Here is a 26,534-nt window from a genome sequence, read left to right as displayed (position 1 = left end):
TATCCCTATTTAAGATTGTGAGAATATGTCTTTTAAATTGGAGGTGAATATGAAACTCAACAACATCTATACAGTGACCTGTGGTTATACACTGAAAATATGGGACGAACATTTACTAGACTGACCAGCACTGACAGTGCCACTATTTTGTAGTCGATAGCTTACAGAATCGAGGACAGTTAATGAATTAGTGATTTTCAGTGTATACTAAACCACAACAAAAGTTCTCCAGTTTTACAGCCCCCTTATCAAACAAAACAGTGGAAAATAATCTAGATTTTATAAATTTTAATATATAATGTAACAACTAAGATCACAGCAGACTAGAACTATTGCATGCCAATATAACATCCAGTAACACAATTCCTATCAGAGCTGTTTATCCCCGCTTACTGGGTGTAAGTGAGTAAATATGAGTAAGCCAAATATAAACTACACAACCACATGCAGTATAATACAGAAAGGCAACATTTGGTTAAAGAAACATCTTTGTTTTTGACAAATTAACACCATTAATATTTGAAATAAAATCTACAATCAAAGTTAATTTGTTGAAGAAAAAACATAATTCTGTATTAAGCACTGTATTTTTTTAAGAATCAACATTATTTAGAAGAAAAAAATGAGCATCATTCAGTTGGCACAAAATTATTTTGACAACATTGTATTGTATAAGAAACACTAACATATCTTTTGTTTACAGCAACAACAATATATTTGTTACTGTGGGAGAAAAATACCCTAAGGAATTAACATTTTGTTTAATATGACATATGGTATTATATATTTCCAAATCAACATCATTATGCTGAATGACCATTTCTTGACACCAACACCATCACCACCATTGCCTTTGTTGTGTAAACATCATTGTCTTTTTGTTTGTTTGTTTACAAAATCACAACCATTTTGCTGAGGAAAAATGAGTTCTATCATCAACAGCATTTAGTTTCACCAGCATCACTTTTAATCAAAATCATTTTGCTGAATCAGCATGATTTTATTACAGCTCTATCATTGACAGGCACAGTATCTTATCAATGTCGCTTGCACAAAATCCATTTCTCGTATCATCAAAATTAAATGTAGAAAAACTCAACATTGTCTCCCATCCAAATCTCTTTTATGAGACAATGTGATTTTTGTTATACCATTCAATTTGCTGAAGACACATCATATTATGACATTACCCTTACTCTGCTGTCGAGGCAGACAGTTTTATAGAATCAGCAGTAAAATACCCATCTTTTATTAGATCAGCCTTTACATGTTGTAGCTACATCAATATCAGACATTATCATCAAATTGCTGAACCAACAAGCATCAAACTATCTGCCAAGTCTTCCGACTCATGCGAGTCCAAGGATATAATAGAAATGGAACATCACCTATACTGAAATACAGTATAACCAATGCCAACCAAGCCTTGAAAAATAGCATAAATAGCATCAAGAATGTCATGTTTCTTTATGAAAGACTTTTGTGAACTGTTCAGAACAATGCACACCAGTCAAAAGTTCAATAGCTTTTCTTTGAGTTTATCCTTATTCTAGAAGACCACCACTCTATAGAAAACTAATGCCACAACAGGGAGGTGATCAGCTTGACGATGGCCTCTATAATCTTGCTACCCCTGGGGTAGATCTCTGAGTCTGTCCTTATTCAAGAAGACTGATTCTTCATTGCCAAAAACAACGTCCAAATTACTGTGTGGTTATAAGTTTGACGATGGTGTCAATAATCTTGCTCCCCCTGGGGCAGGTACACAGGTCCATATGTGGATTCTCTATCTTGTCAGCGAGCAACTGGTCAAGCTCCGATCGTAACTCACGAACCAACTCTGCTATCTGTAACCCGAACAAGTCATAATTCAACTTCATAATTGTATATGCACATTGAATAAAAACGCTTTAAACATTATGCTTTATATTTGCACAAGCTTCAAATAAAATTGTTATATCCTTTGCCTGTCTTCAAAATAAATGATCTTTTTTTATGCTTGTGGGTGAAATATTGTTTTCACTGCTATTATTTTAAATGCTATTATTTTCACTGCCCATGTTATTTTCGCTGGGGGTTATTGCATCTTCTGTTCACTAGGGTGAAATATATTTCGATTTTTCACCGTAAGTCAACAAATATTCTCTATAAGTTTACATCATCAAAACCCAAATATATTTGTATCAAAGTACTATATATTATATAAAAAAAAGGTTGTCAACCTATTGAAAAACATGTACAGTACAGTACATAGCCACAGTACAGTACAGTACATAGCCAAAGTGATAAAAGAAACTTGTCATAGTCTAGGATGCTAAGGCTTCATTGTTGACAATATGTCCTTGTTGGACAGTAACACTGTATTGAAGTACATATACTCACTCACCTGGTGTGACTGCGCCATGAAGCGTATCCATCCCTCATCCACAGAGAGGATGAAGTTTCCACGGGAGAGGTCTACCGAGATATCCCCACCCCCGAACAAGAGCAGGGGATACACTGACACCATCGTACAGTCACGAATGTAAATCTACAAAAGAGAAATAGTGAACTATGTAAAAGACTTGTGAGATAAAGCATGATTTTATATTGTTGCTGAAATTTCTCATGATAACATCCAGTCCAAACTTTCATTCCAAAACATAAGCCGACAAATTATGAAGTTAATGAAGAGGTTTGGAAAGAAATCGCAGTTAAACAGAGGAAAACTTTCCATATTAGCTCAAATCTATACAGTAAGTATGATTGGGGCCAGATTCCATAAGCAACTTAAGTTTAAGTTCCAACTTAGTAGAATTTGCCTTTTTCTAAGTTGAATTTACAAAAGTCTATCAATGTTCGAACACCAAAAATATGAAATAAGCAAGAGTAGAAATAATATTTGTACCAGTAGTTTTTTGGACCTTTTCACTAAGTTGAAATTCTCCCTAAGATGATTTATGAACATGGCATTTGGACACTAATGTCAGTGTTGATATAATGAACTTTTCTACATTTGTCTATTTCATGTACATAAATAACTAAAATAGCTTTCTTTGCAAGTCATAGTTAACATTTATGAAAAGGGAACATGACATGTTATGAGTAGGGAACATGACTTGTTAAATACAATAACTAAAGTTTAAAAACAGCTTCAAGGTTATACAAACATTATTATATAAACTAAACTCTTTTTAAACTATAATTTAAATCTAACCCTGGTTGTTTTGATTTTCTCATGGTAAACGAGATACGGGCTTTCGAAGTATCGAACCTGGAAGTTGACGGAAGATGGGTGGACCTTCACCTGTCAATCAAAAACATGCATGTACATTCAGGATTATGCTAAGGTAAAAAATAATGAATATATAGTTGTTTATTTCTCACTTTAATAGCCTTAGCTTTACTGTAATTCAATATAAACATAGAATTGCCAAACTGGATGTGTCACCTAACCCTATCACTCTCAAACCAAATGAAATACCAATACGAATGTAAGGGGCAAATGTGAGTTGAATATTAAGAACGTTGTACGATTATCATACCCAAACAAAAAGTAAGTCCACACTATATTAATTATAAAAGGGCATCTCTCTGGTGTTACTGGGGCTATTCACTGGATGATGAAGCTTCACCTGGCATGGGGACCACATACATTCACAAAGGTTTATTAGGATTGGATAGTAAATATTTAAGTAATTGTCTTCACAAGAAATGAGCCCAAGTAAAATTTTAACTCAAAAGGAGCACAACTCTCGACTTTTATCCAAGACATTATGCGGATTTATGCCCATAATATTTTAGTTTACACTGTCAACCTGTTTCATGTCAAATTGTTAGATAATGACTATTTAATTAATATACATGCACCTTGAAAGCACTAGATAATCCTACTTACATAGCCATCAGGTCTGGTTTTAAATCGAATATCTTCAGCTTTTGGTGCAACTGCCACAGCCCCTGCAATGAATATGACACACACAAGGGTTTGAAGGAGGCTTATTTCATCCTATGTTCATATATACTTATTTTAACAGTTTTCACTTAATTCCAACATTGACATTTCTGCTTTAACCATCAATGAATTATTTTATTCTAACCCTTCAACTATCTTTTCCAGAGTGTGAACCGGCACAATATTGGCGCTCAGGGCACCGACCAAGCTAAATAAATCCGCTAAAACAAAATCAGTCTGTTGTAACCCTACCTCCACCAGACTGAGCGTATTGCTGTTTCGGAGTGTGAACCTGCACAATATTGGCGCACAGGGCACCGACCAAGCTAAATAAATCAGCTAAAACAAAATCAGTCTGTTGTAACCCTACCTCCACCAGACTGAGTGTATTGCTGTTTCGGAGTGTGTACTTGCACAATATTGGCGCACAGGGCACCGACCAAGCTAAATAAATCAGCTATAACAAAATCAGTATGTTGTAACCCTACCTCCACCAGACTGAGCGTATTGCTGTTTCGGAGTGTGAACCTGCACAATATTGGCGCACAGGGCACCGACCAAGCTAAATAAATCAGCTTAAACAAAATCAGTATGTTGTAACCCTACCTCCACCAGACTGAGCGTATTGCTGTTTCGGAGTGTGTACTTGCACAATATTGGCGCACAGGGCACCGACCAAGCTAAATAAATCAGCTAAAACAAAATCAGTATGTTGTAACCCTACCTCCACCAGACTGAGCGTATTGCTGTTTCTGAGTGTGTACTTGCACAATATTTGCGCACAGGGCACCGACCAAGCTAAATAAATCAGCTATAACAAAATCAGTATGTTGTAACCCTACCTCTACCAGACTGAGCGTATTGCTGTTCCGGAGTGTGTACTTGCACAATATTTGCGTACAGGGCACCGACCAAGTTACATAAATCAGCTAAAAAAAATCTGTATGTTGTAACCCTACCTCCACCAGACTGAGCGTATTGCTGTTCAGGGGTGAGCACTTGCACAATGTTGGGGTACAGGGCCCCGACCAGCAGGGCAGACACCAACTTCAGGTTCTTACAGTTCAGGTTTGCCTGAAAATGTATCAAGTGAAAACATAGGTATAGGTGAGAGCTAGAACGTTGAAGCATCTTATACACAGTTGTGACTCTAGGCCTTCCAAAGTACTATAGTGTGATAAGTTTTCCAATAAACTGAAACATTGTTCCTGCAAAGACCTGTTATCTTATACATGTACATGAATGCTTACAAATAGTGCTCACCTCGAGGCCTGTTACCGCGGCAACCCCATCTCCTCCACCCCTGGCTGCCCTTTCTACATCTCTCGCTACAATCCCTTCCTTCACAAATCCAATGTCTGATAACAGCTCGACAAACTGCTGCTTCATACTGGCCAGCATCTGTGATTTCAATGTTACAATGTATAACATGATGGGCTTCTATCAATGTTACACTGTATAACATGATTGGCATCTATCAATGTTACACTGTATAACATGATGGGCATCTATCAATGTTACACTGTATAACATGATGGGCATCTATCAATGTTACACTGTATAACATGATGGGCTTCTATCAATGTTACACTGCATAACATGATGGGCATCTATCAATGTTACACTGTATACCATGATAGGCATCTATCAATGTTACACTGTATACCATGATGGGCATCTATCAATGTTACACGGTATAACATGATGGGCTTCTATCAATGTTACACTGTATAATATGTATCTGCTTAAATTAATGTTGCACGGATTAACATGCAGGTTCTTCTTTTAAAGTTTCACTGTGTAACATGTACCTGCTTCTATTGACTCTGGTGCTGGATATTGTTTTTCTTTTAGCTATAAATGTCAACAAAACCACAAATGGCAGATGTCAACAGTCATCTGACAGTTTTTCAAAATTAGCCAAGGGAAATAACTCAAACAAATTTCAGACAGAATGATTTCAGTGAAAACTTTAATTTAATTTGCATATCTTATCATGTATATTATATAACAGTTTCGAGGTAATGTACAACATCAAAACATTTGTATGACCCTACCCCCATGACAGCACCAACACAAAGTCTGTGATCAATTATACACCTTCATTCTTCAAACTAGAATTACGAGAATCAGATTTGTAGCCTAACAGGGGAACCTAACCATTTTTTTTTACCACAGGTCACTTTAACCTTGAATTATGACTTTTTCACCTAAAATTCAAAACAAGTCATCTACTGACCATGACCAATGTACAATGTAAGACTCTACACCAAGTCATTCAAAAAACAATCAGAATCGAAAGTGTGATGCTGATTTGGCTGATGGAGACAACGTTGAATCCTTACAAGTTATCCATGTGTGTCTGTTATGCTTCACATGACACAAAAACAGAAAATATAAAGTGGACAAAAAAATTCATCCAAAGATACTTGAATAATGAATTATGAAAATCAACTTGAAACAAAAAAGCATGTATTGGAAGAAATGCAGTAAAACAATTTAAGCGTTGAGTCTTTTCTCTTATAAAACAACATCCTGTAAAATACAGTGAATATTCATTCTGTACGGTACCATACATTCTACATACCTCTAGTGATTTCTTGGAGAGGAAGTTATCCTGGCAGAATCGGAAGGCCTCACCACCTCCTCGGGACTTTGCTTCAAGCCAAGCCTGGGGTACACAAATGTCAAGGGTAATTTCTTTAATTTCACAAGTGGCAGTGTGGGATTATAAGTATCTTCCATGGCCGAGAGTGTAAGATAGGTTCATTCCGACCCGAGCGTAGGGTGTTTTGCGGAAACGAGGTTTCCGCAAAACACCCTGCGCGAGGGTCGGGATGAATCTATCATACAAGAGCAGCTATGGTAGATGCTTTTTCTCCCACCTCAGTTAAACAAAATTAAGTAAAAATGTATTTTTTGCTGGAACTCTTTTGTGCTTAGTGAAAATAATTGCGTATGGATATGCAATAGCACATGGTTGTCATGGATATGCGCGCAGTGATTCGGGTTATGTTAACCGTCAATTCGATCTTTAAATAGTTCGGAGGAGAGTGACGCATTATTTCTTGAAATGCGCGTGAAAACTGTTTTATAGTGACATTTGAAGAGAGAAATAATAAATTAGTATTCTAAATATTGCCACAAGACAAGGTTTGTATGATGTTATAGACGACAGTCATCAACAAGGGAGGTAATTATAATGTGACGACTGTTAAAAAGGAGTTCCATACGGGCATTTTATCTTCGCATTTAGCATGGTTAAATTATTGGATCTACTTATCTGAGGTGGGAGAAAAAGAGGTATGACCAAACACATAACACCCTATGCAGTGTTAGAATGGACAGAAAAAAAAGGTAGCTATGGAAACATTCAGATTCACATTATATTATACTTGATTGTGAAAACTAAAAGTTATATGTAAATCATGACATTAAGTAAAAAATAGCAGAAAGCTGGGTTTTTTTTATATCAATGAAGTGCAAATAAGAGTATATGAAACTTACAACATAAAAATGTCTTAATAATAATCAGCACTGAACATCAAATGTCATTATATTAAAGTAGCTCACCATTTACAGACTGATAAAATAAGGAGCTAATTGTACACGATCCAGTATATCAAGTTGTTTTCTCCTCTTTTTTACCAATAAATGTATGCATCAGATAGATACATATGAATGTCATGGTGGATTGTACCATATTGGAGAGTGTTTTCTGTCTTTTCATCTATACATGACCTCCCATATGGGGACCATGACAAGTAGGCGGAACTTAGCAGTTCTATGAATAGCATGCAGATGAAAAACAACAGTTTTCACTTTATAGTTATTGAATATGGTCATTGACAACAAGGTACTTAACAGTTTTTTCACTCACTTCCCTCGTGATTGAAATCAGATATTTGTGTTGAAGCCCTTTCATATAATTTCAGTAACTCGGGTCGTTGGTGCAGTAAATATTGAGTTTTTAAAATAAATATAACATCATCCCTTGCCTTAATAAATTAAATATGAAAATATTACTGACGTTGTATGCATTTAGCATTGTGAGGTGGTCCGAGTTTCCAGCGGCAAATTCCAACTTCTTTTCATCTGCCTCATGTTTCTTGCCAAACGGGGTCACCTGGATGAGATAAAACATATTCTGTACAATAACAGTCACCTGGATAATACATACACTGTACACAAGTGGTCACCTGGATGTGATAATACATACACTGTACTCAAGTGGTCACCTGGATGTGATAATACATACACTGTACACAAGTGGTCACCTGGATGTGATAATACATACACTGTACACAAGTGGTCACCTGGATGTGATAATACATACACTGTACACAAGCGGTCACCTGGATGTGATAATACATGTACATACACTGTACACAAGCGGTCACCTGGATGTGATAATACATACACTGTACACTAGTGGTCACCTGGATGTGATAATACATACACTGTACACTAGCGGTCACCTGGATGTGATAATACATACACTGTACACAAGCGGTCACCTGGATGTGATAATACATACACTGTACACAAATCTAGGGTTTAAGCCAGGATTTAGAAAAGGACAGGGCGTGCAGAAAAGAGCCCCATGAAGCTGTGAAAAATGTTTCATAGTAATTTTAGAATGTATAAACTGAGTGTATCACAACAATACCAACAAAAATATTACATTTACTATAGAATACATATAATTAATAAAATACTTACAAATGGTGATTTAAAGCTGAGAGACGCAGCTATAGTAAGTGCCGGGTCAAGGCATCGGAAAATGGCCCCCAACAACATCAATTTGCCAATTCTGCAGGATGGAAACACTTCAAATACATATAACTTGTCAAAACTGAATTCTCAGCAATCTACTCAAGTAATCTACACATGACATGATTTAATTGTTCTTCTTTTATCAAAAAACTACTTTCTATTTTAACTAGAGCTGTCACAGGAGTGACGAATACCCCCAAATGCCGCCTGGACACAGGAATGGCAAACCATTCCTTTGAAAAGAGGCCATAACTCCAAGGTTACTGCACACTGCATCTTCTTTTATCATGCATGTATTGTTTTATTTAAATCTGTTGAGTAATTTAGAAGTTACACTGCTGACAAGAAAAACTAGCTTTTCATAAGTTATCGTCCGGAAACCGTTTTTCTATTTTTAGTAACAGTGACCTTGACCTTGGCCCCACCAGCCCCAATATCGAACTTGACCTGTATCTTCTGATGTTACACCTGTGTACCAAAAATTGTTCAAATCTGTCAAGCCTTTCATGAGTTATTGTCCGGAAACTGTTTTTCTATTTTTAGTAACAGTGACCTTGACCTTGGCCCCACCAGCCCCAATATCGAACTTGACCTGTATCTTCTGATGTTACACCTGTGTACCAAAAATTGTTCAAATCTGTCAAGCCTTTCATGATTTATCGTCCAGAAACCATTTTTATATTTTTAGTAACAGTGACCTTGACTTTGGCCCCACCAGCCCCAATATCGAACTTGACCTGTATCTTCTGATGTTACACCTGTGTACCAAAAATTGTTCAAATCTGTTAAGCCTTTCATGAGTTATCGTCCAGAAACTGTTTTTCTATTTTTAGTAACAGTGACCTTGACCTTGGCCCCACCAGCCCCAATACCGAACTTGACCTATATCTTCTGATGTTACACCTGTGTACCAACTAGAAATGTGTCCATAGGACACGGATGCCCCCACTTCGATTTTTTGTCACAGAAAATAAGCCATAATGATTATTCAGGATAATCTGAGGGCCCTAACTCCTAAATGATTAAAGCGATTTCCATGGCTATCGAACTTGATCAAGATATTATGGTCACAAACATGTGTTAAAAGTTTGGTGAGGATTGGACAAACAGTTTTCAAGAATTAGATCGGAAACAATCTTCGGGACGTATTTTTCAAGTCTTTTTTGCAAATAAAGGGCCGTAACTCCTAAATGACAAAAGCGATTTCCATGGCTATCGAACTTGATCAAGATATTATGGTCACAATCATGTATGTAAAGTTTGGTGAGGATTGGACACATACTTTTCAAGAATTAGATTGGAAACATATATTTTTGAAGTATTTTTGGCAAAAAAGGGCCGTAACTCCTAAATGACTAAAGCGATTTCCATGACTATCGAACTTGATCAAGATATTATGGTCACAAACATGTGTTTAAAGTTTGGTGAGGATTGGACAAACGGTTTTCAAGAATAAGATCGGAAACAATCTTCGGGAATTTTTGGCAAAAAAGGGCCGTAACTCCTAAATGACTAAAGCGATTTCCATGACTATCGAACTTGATCAAGATATTATGGTCACAAACATGGGTTTAAAGTTTGGTGAGGATTGGACAAACGGTTTTCAAGAATTAGATCGGAAACAATCTTCGGGACGTACGTACGTACGTACGTACGTACGTATGTACGTACGTACGGACAAGGGCAACCCTATATGCCGCCACTTTGTGGGGGCATAAAAATTGTTCAAATCTGTCAAGCCTTTCATAAGTTATCGTCCGGAAACTGTTTTTCTATTTTTAGTAACAATGACCTTGACCTTGGCCCCACCAGCCCCAATATCGAACTTGACCTGTATCTTCTGATGTTACACCTGTGTACCAAAAATTGTTCAAATCTGTCTAGCCTTTCATGAGTTATCGTCCGGAAACCATGAAAACTGACAGACCGACCAACCGACCGACCGACCGACCGACCGACCGACCGACCGACCGACTGACAGACAGACAGACTGACCGACCAACCGACAGACCGACCGCCCCACAGACAAGCTCACTACTATATACCCCCTCAAACTTCGTTTGTGGGGGTATAATAATGGTAGTAGGTCAAGATTTAACAAGCAGTTTTGGAAACCATATACAGGACATCATCATAGGCACCAAGCATCCTAATTACCTATATGATATTAAATAAGTTAAATAGGTTATAAATACACTGGGGTGCCAAGGATGACAGGACATTTACATGCATGACATTTGTGTATTTCAAACATTTTCCTAGAAATGAAGCATATGTGTGACCTGACATCCACAGGCAGCGTGCCAAGATGGTAGCCCAGGGGAGTCAACTCCTGAAAATAGTAATACATAAAATAATGAATCAATATCATTGTGTCTATTTAGCCCAATAGTGGTACAATACTGTGAAGTTGTTTTTACTTCACAAAGTGTGCCTACGCATCATTTTAAGGTGTGGGTATGTAAACAGTTTTGTAAGAAGAAGAAGAAGATTTATTCATAGCATAAATAATACAAAATACTCATTTGAAATAGGCCAACATGACCCTTGATCAAATCAAATTAATACACCAAATTGTGATTGCGAACAGGTACATATAAATGTATATTCATTAAATAACAATTTTATCTACAACTTACAAATGATACTATTCATAATTCATAATCTAGTAAATACATATGATAAATTATTTATATAATGGAAATAAATTTTGCTAAGCGAGCTATCCTCGGATTCATTATTACCTATGCCCGGGTTGAAGAACTAAAAGAATAACCATCAAGAGGCTTTTATTTTTTGGGGTTGTTGGTATGGTTTCAAATCCCATGAGGATGTGGGTTCAAGCCCCATGAGGTAGTGTTTCAAATCCAATGAGGTAGTGTTTTCAAGTACAAAAGGTAGTGGTTTCAAATCCCATGAGGATGTGGGTTCAAGTCCCATGAGGTAGTGTTTCAAATCCAATGAGGTAGTGTTTTCAAGTACAAAAGGTAGTGGTTTCAAATCCCATGAGGATGTGGGTTCAAGCCCCATGAGGTAGTGACTTTAAGCCCTATGAGTTGCAAGTATTTTGATGTCATAAAAAGAGAACGTTCTGAGGACTTGGCCTTGCAAAAAAAATGTGATCATTTGGCAACATGTGTACCAAGTTCCAGTTGAATATCCTCAAAGGCACGAACACACGATCAACAATGCCAAGGCTTTTATAATGCATCAACTTTTTTTTTTCTTTTTAAAAGATGAGCTTATAAGAATACCAGTCTTTTTCTTAACAAAGGAAATGGAAAGAGTAATTAAAAAGTAATCATTTTAAAGCTGCCCATACAAAGAAGCTTAAATAAATAAGTATAAACTAAGCATGAAAGGCCCTCGAGACATTTACCCCGGACTCATTGAGTGCTCCCAGCACCTCAAGTCTCTTGACAGCCGAGTCGATGGCCTCATTATCGGGTGGCTCTGGCAGCTGGTTTAACACATCCTGCAAGGACAAATATCACAGAATTTCTTCACATATTTTATGGCTACTTACAGCATGGCCTTATAATATACTGGCATGTGCATCCATGACTATTCCATGAATGTTTAACTTGTGTTTTGGTAAAATTTGTTTATGTACGATATAATCCTTCTCATTAACTTACCAACATTGTAAGACATCCTCATGTATATATTGCGATGTCCTTTTCATACGCTGTGTAACTAGAACTTTACTAAAATACCTCAAATTACATTCTTTATTATTCTATGCATCTATACTCAGCTTCATTTATGGTACATTGTATATCACTCTAAAAATAAAATATATTTTCTAGTAATTGATAAATGCCCCTTTTTATACCTTCACTGGGACCTTCTTAAAGATGTCCAAGATTCTTATTCGAAGAACTATTTGTTCTAGGGGTGCCCTTTGGATTTCTGTAAAATAGTGGAAATGTACACGTGTATCGGACAGTCAATAAACTGATTTTCTATTAAACATACAGGGGCTGCCTTATCAATGAGCATTTCACAAAATATCGCAAGATTAAGAATTTCTATTAGATATTATAGTATTATCACAATTGTAATTGACAATCTTACTTGCAAATTATTTTTTTTTATTTGTCTTACCATTTCGATATTTGTAAAATAAGCAATTACTACTCAGTGGTACCTTTTCTAAAGGTTGATCGTATGATATGATAGTTACGATCATTGATAAGAGGGTCTCACAATATATAACATAAAACACATAATTTTTGTTCATCACTGGTAACTTAAAAAAATATCAATTTGATAAAAAGTGACAAAATATAATTCTTACATTGCTTAACAATTTATGTCAAATATTGATAGTTTATGTTTATCTTTATTTCCTTAATCATCCAAATTTTCATTAAAATGAAATTTAAACATACAAGTTGCTAAATGAATCAGATAACTGACCTGGTATGGGCTGTTCTAGTAGGTGGTGTTGGAACCTGTGACTGGTGAAGAGATGGAAGGCCAAACCCTTCTGGACACGCCCAGCCCGACCTTTCCGTTGGAGGGCGTTTGCCCGGGACACCCAGACCATTTCCAGACTTTCCATACTCTTAGTGGGGTCATACCTAGGATGAAGGAAAATTGCAGGTGTTACTAATTATGACTATTGAGGGCCAAGCACATCTGACCACGCTCAGGACGTCCCTTCAATGGGAGGGGTAGGAAAACATAGGTGTTATCAATGGTAAATGTGGAGAGCAGAGCCTTACTGACCATGCCTAGCCCAACCTTTGTACTGGGAGGACTTTGGCCTGTGACACCACATGTTGATAAAACCTATGATATGAAAAAACCTCATTTTTTTCTTTGAACTTCCCAGACAAGCTAACATAAACGATGTAGTGGTAAAAGACTAAATACCATTTAATAATCAATCTTAAGTTTCCATTTGAACTCAAACAATGTCATATTCAAGGTATATTTCAACTGTTATGCACCTTTTTTCCTTCATTTTCCCAGCATCTATCACAAAGCAGACATCGTCAATGGTGATGGATGTCTCCGCTATGTTTGTGGCTATCACAATCTTTGTGACTCCTTCAGGTGGTGTCCTGAATTTCAACAAAACATACATGGCTGTACACTTGAAATATTTGAACTTGACAGTGTTTAATTGACAATATAAGATCTTATATGCAAATCGTTATTGTTCATTATGTTCACAAAACTACAATCTACAATACATGTTAGGTAAATTGTTCAAATTTTAAATCCCCATCTGAAAAGAGTGTATCAATTATGAATTGATGAAATAGTATCACTATGACAGTAGAAACTCACGTAAACACAGCATGCTGGTCTTCAGATGACAGGGTTGAATGTAGAGGAATTATTTTGTATCTGAAAGTAAACATTAAGATTTAAAATCATTCACAAGGCTAGAATAATTTTTACATTATTTGGTTAGTGATTTTGTAGAACTTTATCACTGCAGAATGAGAAATCCTTTCAGCACTGAAGCAATTATTTAACTCTTTAGACGCAAAAGTCATAAAAATGTGACAGCTTAAGACACTGCCAAAGTTGCATTACTACAATACAGAATAATATAGTATATACTTATATACTTATAGGTTTAGGAACAAAATAAAAGAATATCCAAATATTGCACACAGAATTGTAAAGAATAGACACAGCAAGACCTGGTTATGATTTAACAACCAATATTAGCCTTTTAGGTACAAATAGAGATGAAGCAACGCAGAACTATGTAAACAAATAAATCACTTCCTTAAGCCTCCCTTTTCAAGCTATAAAATGGATGCCAGAACTAGTACTACCACCTCAACAGACTGAGTGATTCATGACCAATAGTTTCAAACTGCCGTAACAATCAATGAGGATTTAAGAATCTTTCATGCGTTTTCTAGTGCAGATGGTATAATATGACCCAAGGACATATGTGTTAAATTATACATTAAAATATTTTCAATCATCTGTAGTGTACTTCCAAGAGGGTGTAAGATCTCAAATTTTCCATCACAGGCCATATGTCTTGTAATAGTAAATAGTGTAAACATTCAATGCCATTCACACCTGGCCCTGTTTCTTCCAAACACATGACTGGACAGCAACATGTCAAACAGCTGCTGTATCTCCGCATACCCTGGCATGAACACAAGGATTGCCCCACGCTTTGGAAACTGTGGAGAATAATCACTTGAATGACCAAACACAGTTTCTAGGTGTTATTGGTATATTGGTACTCTAATTATTTATTTTTTGGTTCCAATTCCTATTAAATAAGTGGCAACTGAAAAGTTTTTCTAAATTTAATGTATATGAAAGACTAATGTATGTTGGTTACTATAACCATGCTATTCTAGCGTCCTATACACAGTATAATACGGTATGTTGGTTACCTCGAGATCTGAGTGGTCACCAATGACAATCCAGGTAATGACCTCCAGGACAAACTCAAAGTTGATCTTTGTATGGTCCATCATAGCCAGGGACTTCACGGTCGACTTGTGGTAATCTGAGAGGAAAATGACAACATGAAAATTGCAGATAGTGTTGGTTGAAAGAAATGTTAAGACTTAACTTCCACAGACTTCAGTTGATCTACTGTCACATATTTAGTGTTGATGTTTGGACAAACCCTTTTTTAATTTATCATGTTCCCCTACCAAAGTTAAACAAATTTGCACTTTGCATCATTCCTAACTAAAGAAGTTGAGCGGAAAACGTTTAACTAGTTTGAGCAAGTGACCTGCTCTCACCAACATTAAAAAAGCTCTCAAAGGTACGTCTCCATATAAGCTTTTTATACACCAAATTTCATCTATATATATGTCAGTATTACCTCATGTTTTTAAGCAGAAAGAGTGCCTATGACACTTGCCCGCTAGCTAAAGACATCTTCATTCTATTAACCCAGTTTTCATTGAATACCTGGTTAAAACTTGTCGAAAGATGCCTTGATGGTCACATTTTGCTGGCAAACTTTTAGAAACCATTTTGTGTCGAAACTTGAATCAAACTTAATATTGATTTTTTATTTGGTTTTATATTTGCACAGTATTCCCACAGAGGACACTGGATTCAGATATATGGTAGCAACATATAAAACTTAATTTATGTAGTAGTATCATGAAATTCAGTAATACAGATGACTGCTTATAACAGGTAATGGAAGACAAAATTCACATTTGCTAATTACTGAAAAAAATGGTTCAAGAGATACCCACCATTGTATCTGATGAAGAGTTGTTTGACAGAGAGGTTCTGGTCCTGCACTCTGTCACTGGCCTTATGGGCAGGGTCATCCTGTTCATATGAACTGTCCTGCTCGGCCACACCCCTCTGGACGGCATTCATGTGCTTCATGGGGCGAGCATAGGGACTTGACTCCTCCATCACAAACCTAATTACCGATGGTGGGGTTTGCAAACAAATTGAAACAAACATACATGACACATGGCAGTGTTTTTTCACATCACTATGGGAATGGGTCTGGGGCCTTTCTGATTGGGGGAAAATGTGTCATTTTGACTTAAATTGGGAATTCCATTTTTGCAAAGAAATGAACAAGAATGCTTATTATAGAAGTATTGTATCGGGAATTAAAGTATCTGATTTTTAGGAATTAAATATGTCAAAGTACTTGGTATAAATAAATGTTGTTTATAAATGTTGTGGTTTATAAATGTTGTTGTTTATAAATGTTGTTGTCTTTTAACAAATAAGTATTAAATGTGATTCTAAAAGCAATGCAAAAGCAATTGTTGGCAGTCATTGGTCTAGTGGTATAGGTGTCCACCTCACAACCAAGAGGTTGTTGGTTCCATTCCAACCAGGGGTATTTTCTTATGGCTTGTCTATAAGGATACAGTACTGGTTTCTGCCCAGAAAACAGACTCGAGAGTGATTTTTCCAGCTTTCATAACAATCAAGCTAAACTAAATGCAATTGTTCTTCTGAAGTTTATTATCAGGTTTTGCTGGTTGATAAATTAACAGGATATCTTCTCTTAAATATTTTTATTTAAAACAAAATACAAGCGAAGTGCACGAACAACACTTACCCTGTAAACTCTATAGCATCTTCCAGGAAGTACTGGTCAACAGGAAAAGTTCGTCCTGAAATATTAAAATGGCAGTAAACAAAAATTTCAATATCTTTGCATGGTTAATCTACTCCAACAGAAAAAAAGAGCACCTAGTGTTTATGTAAAGTTATGTTTATGTAAAGTTAGTCTGTTTTTCTTTGTTGGTCAAGGGGCATATCTCCACAATCACTGTTTATAGCCAAGGTTATAGATATTACAATATATAATTGTGTATTGTCTCTGTTACATATTTACTAAGTTTCAGAAATATATCTTGATTGTTTCTGGATCATCATGAAAAGGGTTAAACAATTTCAACAGTGATGATGATGACAATACTAACAACTCTTTTCTGCATTGAAACAGTTAAATATTTAGCAAATGATGATTATCTGTACAAACTGTTGCCAATAATTTTTAGGGCACCATGGAGTGAACGTGAAAGCTTGTTTCAGTTGAACAAGGGCAACAATCTTAGACTATTACAGCCAGATGTACAGGCTTTGCTTTACATGTACATATTGTCTTTTGGAACATGAGAACCACGTTTCATTTGAATATCTTTTTCAGTCATGGCTAAGGATAAAAATTCACTAAGGCAACGACACTAAGGCTATGACAACACCTCAACTTTTCTTCATCTAAAAACAGACAAGCTTATAAATCAACACATGCTAAGTTTCCTCCTCATGTCTGAAGATGGCCCAAATATTACAAAGACTTACTTGGATTGTAATGAAATAAAAAGAAATTATTAAAATATCACCACTTACCAGGTATATCAAGGACTGCACAACCGCCAAAGTAGTCAGAGAACAGCTGGGCATTGAGGGTAGCGCTCATCAGAATCACCTTCAGGTCTGGTCGCCGTGGTAACATGTCGCGCAGATACATCAACAGAAAGTCACTGGAAATTAAAATCATAAGTACATTGGTTGTCTCTTAACAAACTTCCTGCAATAAATGTGCACAATGTCTACAAAATATTATTCTTAATGCTTAATTTTGGAAATAAAACATTTTAATTTGATCCTTTACTGAAAGCGACCGCTGCAGTCAAAATTGAGCAGAAACCTTTATCAACTGTTTAAAGCATCATGACTGTAGTGAAGATAGAGAACCAACGCTTATTGAACCTCAGACTCTAGATCACCCACCTTTCCTCTGAGCGTTCATGAACTTCATCAATAATGAGGTGGGTAACTCCATCTAGTGTTGTATCCCCTTCCAAGCGACGTAACACAATTCCAGTGGTGCAGAACAGTAGCCGGGTCAAGGAGGACTGGAAAAGACTTGGTTTCCATTTGTTTTGTCAAAAATCTAAGATAATGTAGGCACATTGGCCAAACTACCAGTATATGTCTTCACATTGGCCAAACTACCAGTATATGTCTTCACATTGGCCAAACTACCAGTATATGTCTTCACATTGGCCAAACTACCAGTATATGTCTTCACATTGGCCAAACTACCAGTATATGTCTTCACATTGGCCAAACTACTAGTATATGTCTTCACATTGGCCAAACTACCAGTATATGTCTTCACATTGGCCAAACTACCAGTATATGTCTTCACATTGGCCAAACTACCAGTATATGTCTTCACATCGCCAAACTACCAGTATATGTCTTCACATTGGCCAAACTACCAGTATATGTCTTCACATTGGCCAAACTACCAGTATATGTCCTCACATTGGCCAAACTACCAGTATATGTCTTCACATTGGCCAAACTACCAGTATATGTCTTCACATTGGCCAAACTACCAGTATATGTCTTCACATTGGCCAAACTACCAGTATATGTCTTCACATTGGCCAAACTACCAGTATATGTCCTCACATCGCCAAACTACCAGTATATGTCTTCACATTGGCCAAACTACCAGTATATGTCTTCACATTGGCCAAACTACCAGTATATGTCTTCACATTGGCCAAACTACCAGTATATGTCTTCACATCGCCAAACTACCAGTATATGTCTTCACATTGGCCAAACTACCAGTATATGTCTTCACATTGGCCAAACTACCAGTATATGTCTTCACATCGCCAAACTACCAGTATATGTCTTCACATCGCCAAACTACCAGTATATGTCTTCACATTGGCCAAACTACCAGTATATGTCTTCATTAAAGAACATTCTCTTTTTAGTTCCAAAATTAAGCTATTTACAGTCTTGCATATATATATATGATATAACATTTCTATATTCCTGTACATAAGTACATCATTATAAATGCCATTCAGAAATCACAAGCGTCATACATAATACCCATGACTAGTGTTGGGAATCGGTTCCAGTTTTACTGTCAATGATCATTTACTCTCAAGTAATTGATTTTTGATGGTACAATCAGTTCTTGACAACACCTTAATTGTAGTTATATTCTTGTACAATAACTCGTAATCCTTAACTATGCTAATGATACATGTATGCTTGAAATTATTTTATGTTGTTTATGTTTTTGGCCAAATTGTTGACAATTACAACTAATCACTTCCGAAAATATCATAAAGGAAGAAAATTGGCAGAAATTTACTAAATGCAAATAACTAAAGAAAAGAAGAAAAATTCACTGGTTAAATGGATGATCAATTATGACCAAATAGAATCAATTGTCGCCAATTTCAGGCCCAACCAATCAATTTTCGATTATAATCGATCATTGGAACATCACTACATGTACACAATGTATACGACAGCTATATGTACACACTTCAATTCATATTTTTTTTTAACTAACTGACAATCATAATTTAAACTATCAAGAGCAGACACATACATGTAATACTGTCAGTAGTTGACAAGGAAAACTATACACACCTGCATTTTCTCGAGCCTAATCTGGTATCCCACAATTCTACCAAGGTTATCAGCCCTCTCATCCGCCACGCGCTCGGCCACTGCCATCGCAGATATACGTCGCGGCTGGGTGCACAGGATGTTACAGAGGTGAAGGTCACCCGACGTCAAATACAGGTCAAGAATGAACTGGGGAACTTGGGTGGTTTTACCACAACTGAATTGTATAAAATTCTTTTTTCAATATAAAGGATCTAGTAAAAAATATGTGTTTTACTTATCAAACAAATGCACTTTAAAGCATGATGCTAGTGCAAGAGATTAATATTACAAATCAAAAACAAAAGGTCTTCCCACAACATTCTCTGGATTAAATGTTTCCTACATTATAATACTATTAACATTAACCAACCAAGAATAATGCAAAATATAAAAGGCAGTTGTACCTGAAACAGATGAATTAATAACTTACATGTAGCTTAAATGCAAATGTTCATTTTGCTTAAATAAAACAGCAAACAAATTGAGTAGTATAAAATACCTCCCCATATAAATTATTCATACATCATCAGTAATTTTTATTGATAATCAACATGATAACAATATCATTGTTTTTCCAATGTTAAGCATGTACAAATTTACAATCAAGTACCCAGTTTCACCACTGATGACTATGACCTGGTTGCCCTCTACAACACGGAGAATTTCGTCTTTCAGATCCCAGGCCGGCAACTTCTGCCGAGCAACCTGCATACTCTGGTACCGACCACTGGTCTGAAAACATAACACACTTGTTATGTGAACATGCACCTACATAAATCTGAGGCTTTGCAAGATGTTGGTCCCAAAATCTTAAAAGAAAAATTGGTTCTGTGACTGTTCTCTTTGCTCCAAATGCAATAATGATAATATTGTGCTCTCAATCACCAGTGTGAGTCCATGTAGTAATATCCATCATTATTTTGACACCATATATATCTCCTATTGAAGATCCATAAAACAACTAGTACCCATGCAATTAATTGCATACCTTTTTCCTTTTGAAATCCTCTATAAGCCTCTTGTTTGCCTTGAGTGTTTCAGCTGGGTTCATTTTCTTCACTGCTTCTTTACTCACAGATCTTTTCACTTCAACAGGCTTACCATTTTTATCGTCAGTATTGTCTTCATTGTTCTTCTTTGAATCACTCGCTGTCATCTTAATCATGACATTCGTTGCTTCAGCTAGTTCCTTATCTGTTTCACTATCTTTAGAAGTGCCACCATGTGCTATGTCTTTGTTGACAAACACAACATCAGAAAGATCTCTCTGAGAGTGATTGTTTAACCAAGGTCTGCTAGACATAGGGCATGAGAATTCATGTGGAGGCTCAATAACAACACTTTCAAGAAATGCTTCATCATCAAGAACACTTATCACGGAGAACACAGAGGGTTCTTCATTTTCTGCTCTGATTTTAGCTTCGGCTATCAAATGTTTAGTTATGTTGAGACAAATATGCTTTTCTATGAACTGTGAAGTGGAGGAAAATGCAACAAAAAGAGCGTCTTTGGGATACATGTTTCCATCAGGAAACCTTATTTCAACAACATAGTCAGTGCAATCTTCCATATTATCATCAAGTTTTGCTTCAGCATTAGCTACAATAGGCATACTATGTTTCATCTTACAACGTCTACCAAATTTACAAAATCCTTTTAAATAAAACCTGCATATTTCTCTATTGTCGTTGTGTTTCTTCACCATTTTTTTCTCCCGTTTCGGCTGTAATGCCTTATCAAGGTACGGAACCTGTAGATTTATCACCCAAACCTTTCCAGGTATCCTCTCAACAAACTTGTCCTCATAGATTGACTGTAGAACCAACATCTCCTCATTCCGAAGGTCAACAACCTCAGCCAAGTCTTGGGCATCTGGGACAGCACTATTGTTGAGAGAGAAGCACTCGGCCAGAAGGTATTCAAGAGACATGCCCAAGTCACCGTCACATACCTGCAGGGCTTCAGTGCTTCTCTGTTTGTCAAACCCGTACCTTTAATTATAGCATGTATGAGTTAAGAAAGTTTTCAATACATACATAAAAAGTATAGTTTTTGACATATTATACTTATTATACCTGTATATATCAAATGTACAATGCAAGGTTTAAAAAACACTGTGCAGCAGTAAAGAAATCACACAAACATTAATCTACATGTATAGATCATCAGCATTTTTAGTTGTGGCATATGTCTTGTCAGACTCTTTGAAAAAAAATTGTGCTTTTTGACCAATGAATTATACATTGTACCATTTGGCCATTTGAAATGATTCAGGGTCTATATTGTGTATTGTATCATCAATTTAATGCAAGAATTCAAAAAGAACATGACTTTCTCTATGATTGTTCTAAGCACTCAATTAGTGCTTACATTTGAATAACTGTACACCAAAATGGTTTTCTTTGAACCTAACCTGGTGAGTTTTTTAACTGCAAGGGAGCTGACAGTGGTCTGCGAAGACTCCTCAGTCTCGTCTGTAGAGAAGGCATGAGTGGCCACATCCTCCAGCTTCATTTGGTTGTTCACCATCCAGTACTGGTTCTCTGCTCGGTGGTCCAGCTCATCATATTCTTCCTCACTTGAATAGCTGTTATGGGCAGAGGTCTCAGAATAATTGTATAATTATTTAGTTTAGAAGCAATTGACAAATAGTAAATGTAACAGTGTGCATGTGTTTGATAATGTTGCGGATGCAAATGAAAACAGTTTTGCTTTTGGACTGACAGGACCTTCTGAAAATATAGGGTTTTATTATAAAAAGCTTCAATTATATACAATTTCATTTTGTGTCAAATGACATTCTTGGCAAACACTTAATTAAAGCTGCATCACACAGATAGATTGTTTTGACAACCTTTTTTATCATTTTCTGTCTTGGAATGAGCCAATGTTTGCATGAATGTCTGGTATAAGACTGCTTACAAATCACATATCACAGTTTTCATATATACATTTAAAAATTGATGTTTTATGGCTCAAAGCGTTACCAACGCTATAGGAAAAATGAAATTTTAGGCAGTTTACCAAACAACTGAGATCTGTTCTATTGTGAGTTATATTGCATGACTGAATTAAAGGTACTGATGCCAAAATGAGCTGATTATGAGATAAAAAACTAGAAGCGCCGCAATGCGACGAAACCAGGTTTTTGTTATGGGCAATCAGAAATTATAGCCAATTAATTTGTTGTATGAGCAAGTTCAATCTGCAGCTTCATATAAGCTATATTCACACTAAGATTCATCACTATCCATCAATTCTAACTAAGTTGTTGGGCAGAAAAAACATTTTTCCATTTTTAGGAACAGTGACCTTGAACCCACCTCCCAAGCTAGCTCTTCACATAAGCTACCTTCGCTCTAAGTTTCATCAATATCTATCAATGCTAACTAAAGTTATAAGATTATTTTTTTTTACCAAATAACCATTTTTCTATTTTTATTAACAGTGACCTTGACCCCACCCCCCTCAAAAGAAATTCCAAGCTTGCTCTTCACATAAGCTACTAGTACCTACACACAAAATTTCATCAATATCTATCAATCCTTACTAAAGTTATTGGGCAGAAACCATTTTTCTATTTTTAGTAACAGTAACCTTGACCTTAGCTCCACCCCCTCAAAAGCAATCCCAAGCTAGCTCTGTACATAAGCTACCTACACACCAAGTTTTATCAATATCTATCAATGCTAACTTTGGGCGGACACCATTTTAAAATTTTAAGTAACAGTGACCTTGACCGTAGTCCCTCCCCACTCAAAAGCAATCCCAAGCTAGCTCTTCACATGCTACCAACACACCAAGTTTCATCAATATCTGTCAATCCTAACTAAAGTAATTGGGCGGAAACCATTTTTCTATTTTTATTTATAGTGACCTTGACCTTAGCCCCTCCCCACTCAAAAGCAATTCCAAGCTAGCTATTCACATCAGCTACCTACACACTAAGTTTCATCAATATCTACCAATGCTAACTTATGTTATTGGACAGAAACCATTTTTCTATTTTAGTAACAGGCAACCTTGACCTTAGCCCCCCCCCCCCCTCAAAAGCAATCCGAAGCTAGCTCTTCACATAAGCTACCTACACACCAAGTTTCATCAATATCAGTCCATGCTAACTAAAGTTATTGGGCAGAAACCATTTTTCTATTTTTAGTAACAGGCAACCTTGACCATAGCCCCACCCCCCTCAAAAGCAATCCCAACTAGCTCTTCACATAAGATACCTACACACCAAGTTTCATCAATATCTGTCAATGCTAACTAAAGTTATTGGGCAGAAACCATTTTTCTATTTTAAGTAACAGTGACCTTGACCATTTTTCTATTTTAAGTAATAGCGACCTTGACCGTAGCCCCTCCCCACTTAAAAGCAATCCCAAGCTAGCTCTTCACATAAGCAACTTACACACAAAGTTTCGTCAATATATATCAATGCTAACTAAAGTTATTGAGCAGAAACCATTTTTCTATTTTTAGTAACAGTGACCTTAGCCCCACCCCCCTCAAAAGCAATCCTAAGCTAGCTCTTCCCATAAGCTACCTTCACACCAAGTTTCATCAATATCTATCAATGCTAACTAAAGTTATTGAACAGAAACCAATGTTTGACGCCCGCACGCCCGCCAGCCCGTCGCCCGCCCAACGACAACCTCATTCTAATAACCCAGTTTTCGTTGAAAACCTGGTTAAAAGTTCAGAACTGTCAATATGTGACTGAGAGTGCAGTTTTAATGTACCTGACTTTATCTGGTTCTTCAGTGTCATCCCCATGCAAATCCTTCAGCATATCTTTTACAAGCTCCTGGTTTTCTGAGCTCATGTGCAAGTGCTGCATGGTCACCTTTACAGGGTTTCCTCTGAAAACAATGCATTCCTTGTACAATTGTGATGTTTTATAACAATCAGTACACAATTATATAGATCAAAAATTGAAATCTACAAAAAAAGTTTGAATTGTTTGAGGGTACAATCTACAAGTACATCCAAGCTATTCTGACTTCCACAACTATAAATCTTACTATTGATTTTATTCAAGTTGCTCCTTTATAATTACGGCGAAACCTGCATCTAAAGTATGTGAATCATCCAGTCAAAGTTTTTAATTGTTGTTAAGTTCACATTGTGTTGAAACAAACATGGATTATTTGAAACACGATAATTGTATTTTTCAGCTTTCTAAAATGGGTCCTACTTAAGATTAATGTAACTAATTCCATCCCGTAAATATTTTGAATGATCAAGTGACAGAGTTACTTCTAAAAAAAGTCAATTTGAACTTGTCTGAGGCTCATTTCATAAAGATGGATTCTTACTCCCAAATTAGATTTAACACAATTCATACAAATGTTTAAATATACCAAAAATAATGAATAAATGTCAAAAACAATGTTTTTTATGAAGGCTACAGAGTTTAATTTGGAAGAAAGGTGCAGAAAACACCTTATGAGACGATAGTGGATCAAGTTAATCTTTTAGCATTCACCAATCATTTAATATTTTTGCGCTTTCAGCTATAAGATACACAGTCACAGTCTTGTTATCAGTAATTAATATTTTCCATATAAGTGCAATATTTTGTAAGTAGTTAAATGTTTATCACTCAAAAAATTATATTTAATGTGATTGTCCCTTCAGGAATGTATACGTGTGTATATTTACACCTCAACTTCCATATCTTAAATGAACTGCCTTTCGGAAATTGCAAATATTTTCTGATGAATCAAACATCTTCGGGAATGTTTGGATTGCAAATCATCGCATCACAATATACATGTAAATTGATGTTGTTAATGATTGTATTATGTCAAGAAGCCCTGAAAAACGTAACTCAATGTGTCAGATAGTGTTAATTTATTATGTTAAATGTATTGTTGTCATAAGTGTTTCAATTTGACTTTAAAAATGATTTGAAGTGATTGATTTTTTCCCGCATTATGGTGACATAATTTTATGAACTGTTTCTGGTTACAGTCAGGTCATTCTATATAAAGAATGGGTGAGAAAGAATAACTGTATGGTTTTCTTAAATAAAATGAAGTATCTTTTTTAATCATTCTTGACTGAAATAATGAATCATTGGTGTAAATATAAATAATGAATTTTGTGATTGATGTCATCAAGAATATGAACAAAGTTGGACTGGTTAAAGTATGATTGGAGTCGGATTCCACCCAACTGCATTCATACCCCAATAATGACATTAATCGCGCAATTCATTCCTTAAATGTATCCACGACGTAAACAGAGAAACATGTTGATAGAGCTGACGAATTTCATGCTGTTGAAGTTTATGTAGATACATTTGTTTGTAACATTTAAAATCTTATACAATATACCTTGGCCTGAACGCCGAGTTGGCAAAACTGCTATTGCTAACAGCAGCACCCCTCCCTCTGCCGGTGGCATAACTGCTACCAGTGGCACCCCTCCCTCTGCCACTTTCAAAACTGCTACTGCTACCAGAGGCACCCTTTCCTCTGCCCCTGGAAAAACTGTTACTGCTACCAGTGGCGCCCCTCCCTCTGCCCCCTCTACCGTACTGTGAAGGCACACCTGTCACTGGGAAGTTTTGTGTGGCTACAGGTGGTGGCCTTTCAGAAAACTCTGCATCTTGATCATCATCCTCATCATACATGTCGTCGTCATCGTACAAACCGGACCCACCTTTTCTACCACTGACAGATGGTCCTGGGGGCCGTGTATTGACGCTCCCACGGCCACGGCGGTTTTGACGCCCGCCTCCCCTGTTCGGGCGGCCACCGCCTCGACGTTTCACAGCTTTTTTATCCATTACATTAACATCTAACGGATATGGACTGGAACAAAGCTCGACCAAAATCTTTTCACATGTCAGGAGGTAACAATATATTATGACACCGTTTACCTCTTT

The 26,534-nt window shown here is 36.5% G+C and overlaps 1 protein-coding gene across 1 annotated transcript; it reads right to left on the bottom strand.

The window, feature by feature from the left end:
• Window positions 1–273: 273 nt before the first annotated feature.
• On the bottom strand, window positions 274–26,510 carry LOC128227474 (putative ATP-dependent RNA helicase DHX57). The gene is made up of 27 exons (XM_052938051.1): window positions 25,981–26,510; window positions 24,382–24,501; window positions 22,053–22,226; window positions 20,628–21,630; window positions 20,250–20,371; window positions 19,619–19,814; window positions 17,939–18,063; window positions 17,555–17,688; window positions 16,758–16,812; window positions 15,922–16,097; window positions 15,094–15,209; window positions 14,768–14,874; window positions 14,012–14,071; window positions 13,669–13,782; window positions 13,133–13,296; window positions 12,546–12,622; window positions 12,090–12,185; window positions 10,993–11,042; window positions 8,657–8,747; window positions 7,965–8,060; window positions 6,522–6,605; window positions 5,198–5,335; window positions 4,894–5,008; window positions 3,878–3,939; window positions 3,197–3,286; window positions 2,387–2,530; window positions 274–1,847 (listed from the first exon to the last, which is right to left on the bottom strand). The coding sequence occupies exons 1-27, from the start codon at window positions 26,433–26,435 to the stop codon at window positions 1,704–1,706; spliced, it is 4,308 nt and encodes a 1,435-aa protein (XP_052794011.1). The 5' UTR covers window positions 26,436–26,510; the 3' UTR covers window positions 274–1,703.
• Between the last annotated feature and the right edge of the window lie 24 nt (window positions 26,511–26,534).

This window comes from Mya arenaria, chromosome 3, assembly GCF_026914265.1.
Source record: "Mya arenaria isolate MELC-2E11 chromosome 3, ASM2691426v1".
Taxonomy (NCBI): Eukaryota; Metazoa; Mollusca; class Bivalvia; order Myida; family Myidae; genus Mya; species Mya arenaria.
This window is presented reverse-complemented; position numbering and strand designations above follow the sequence as displayed.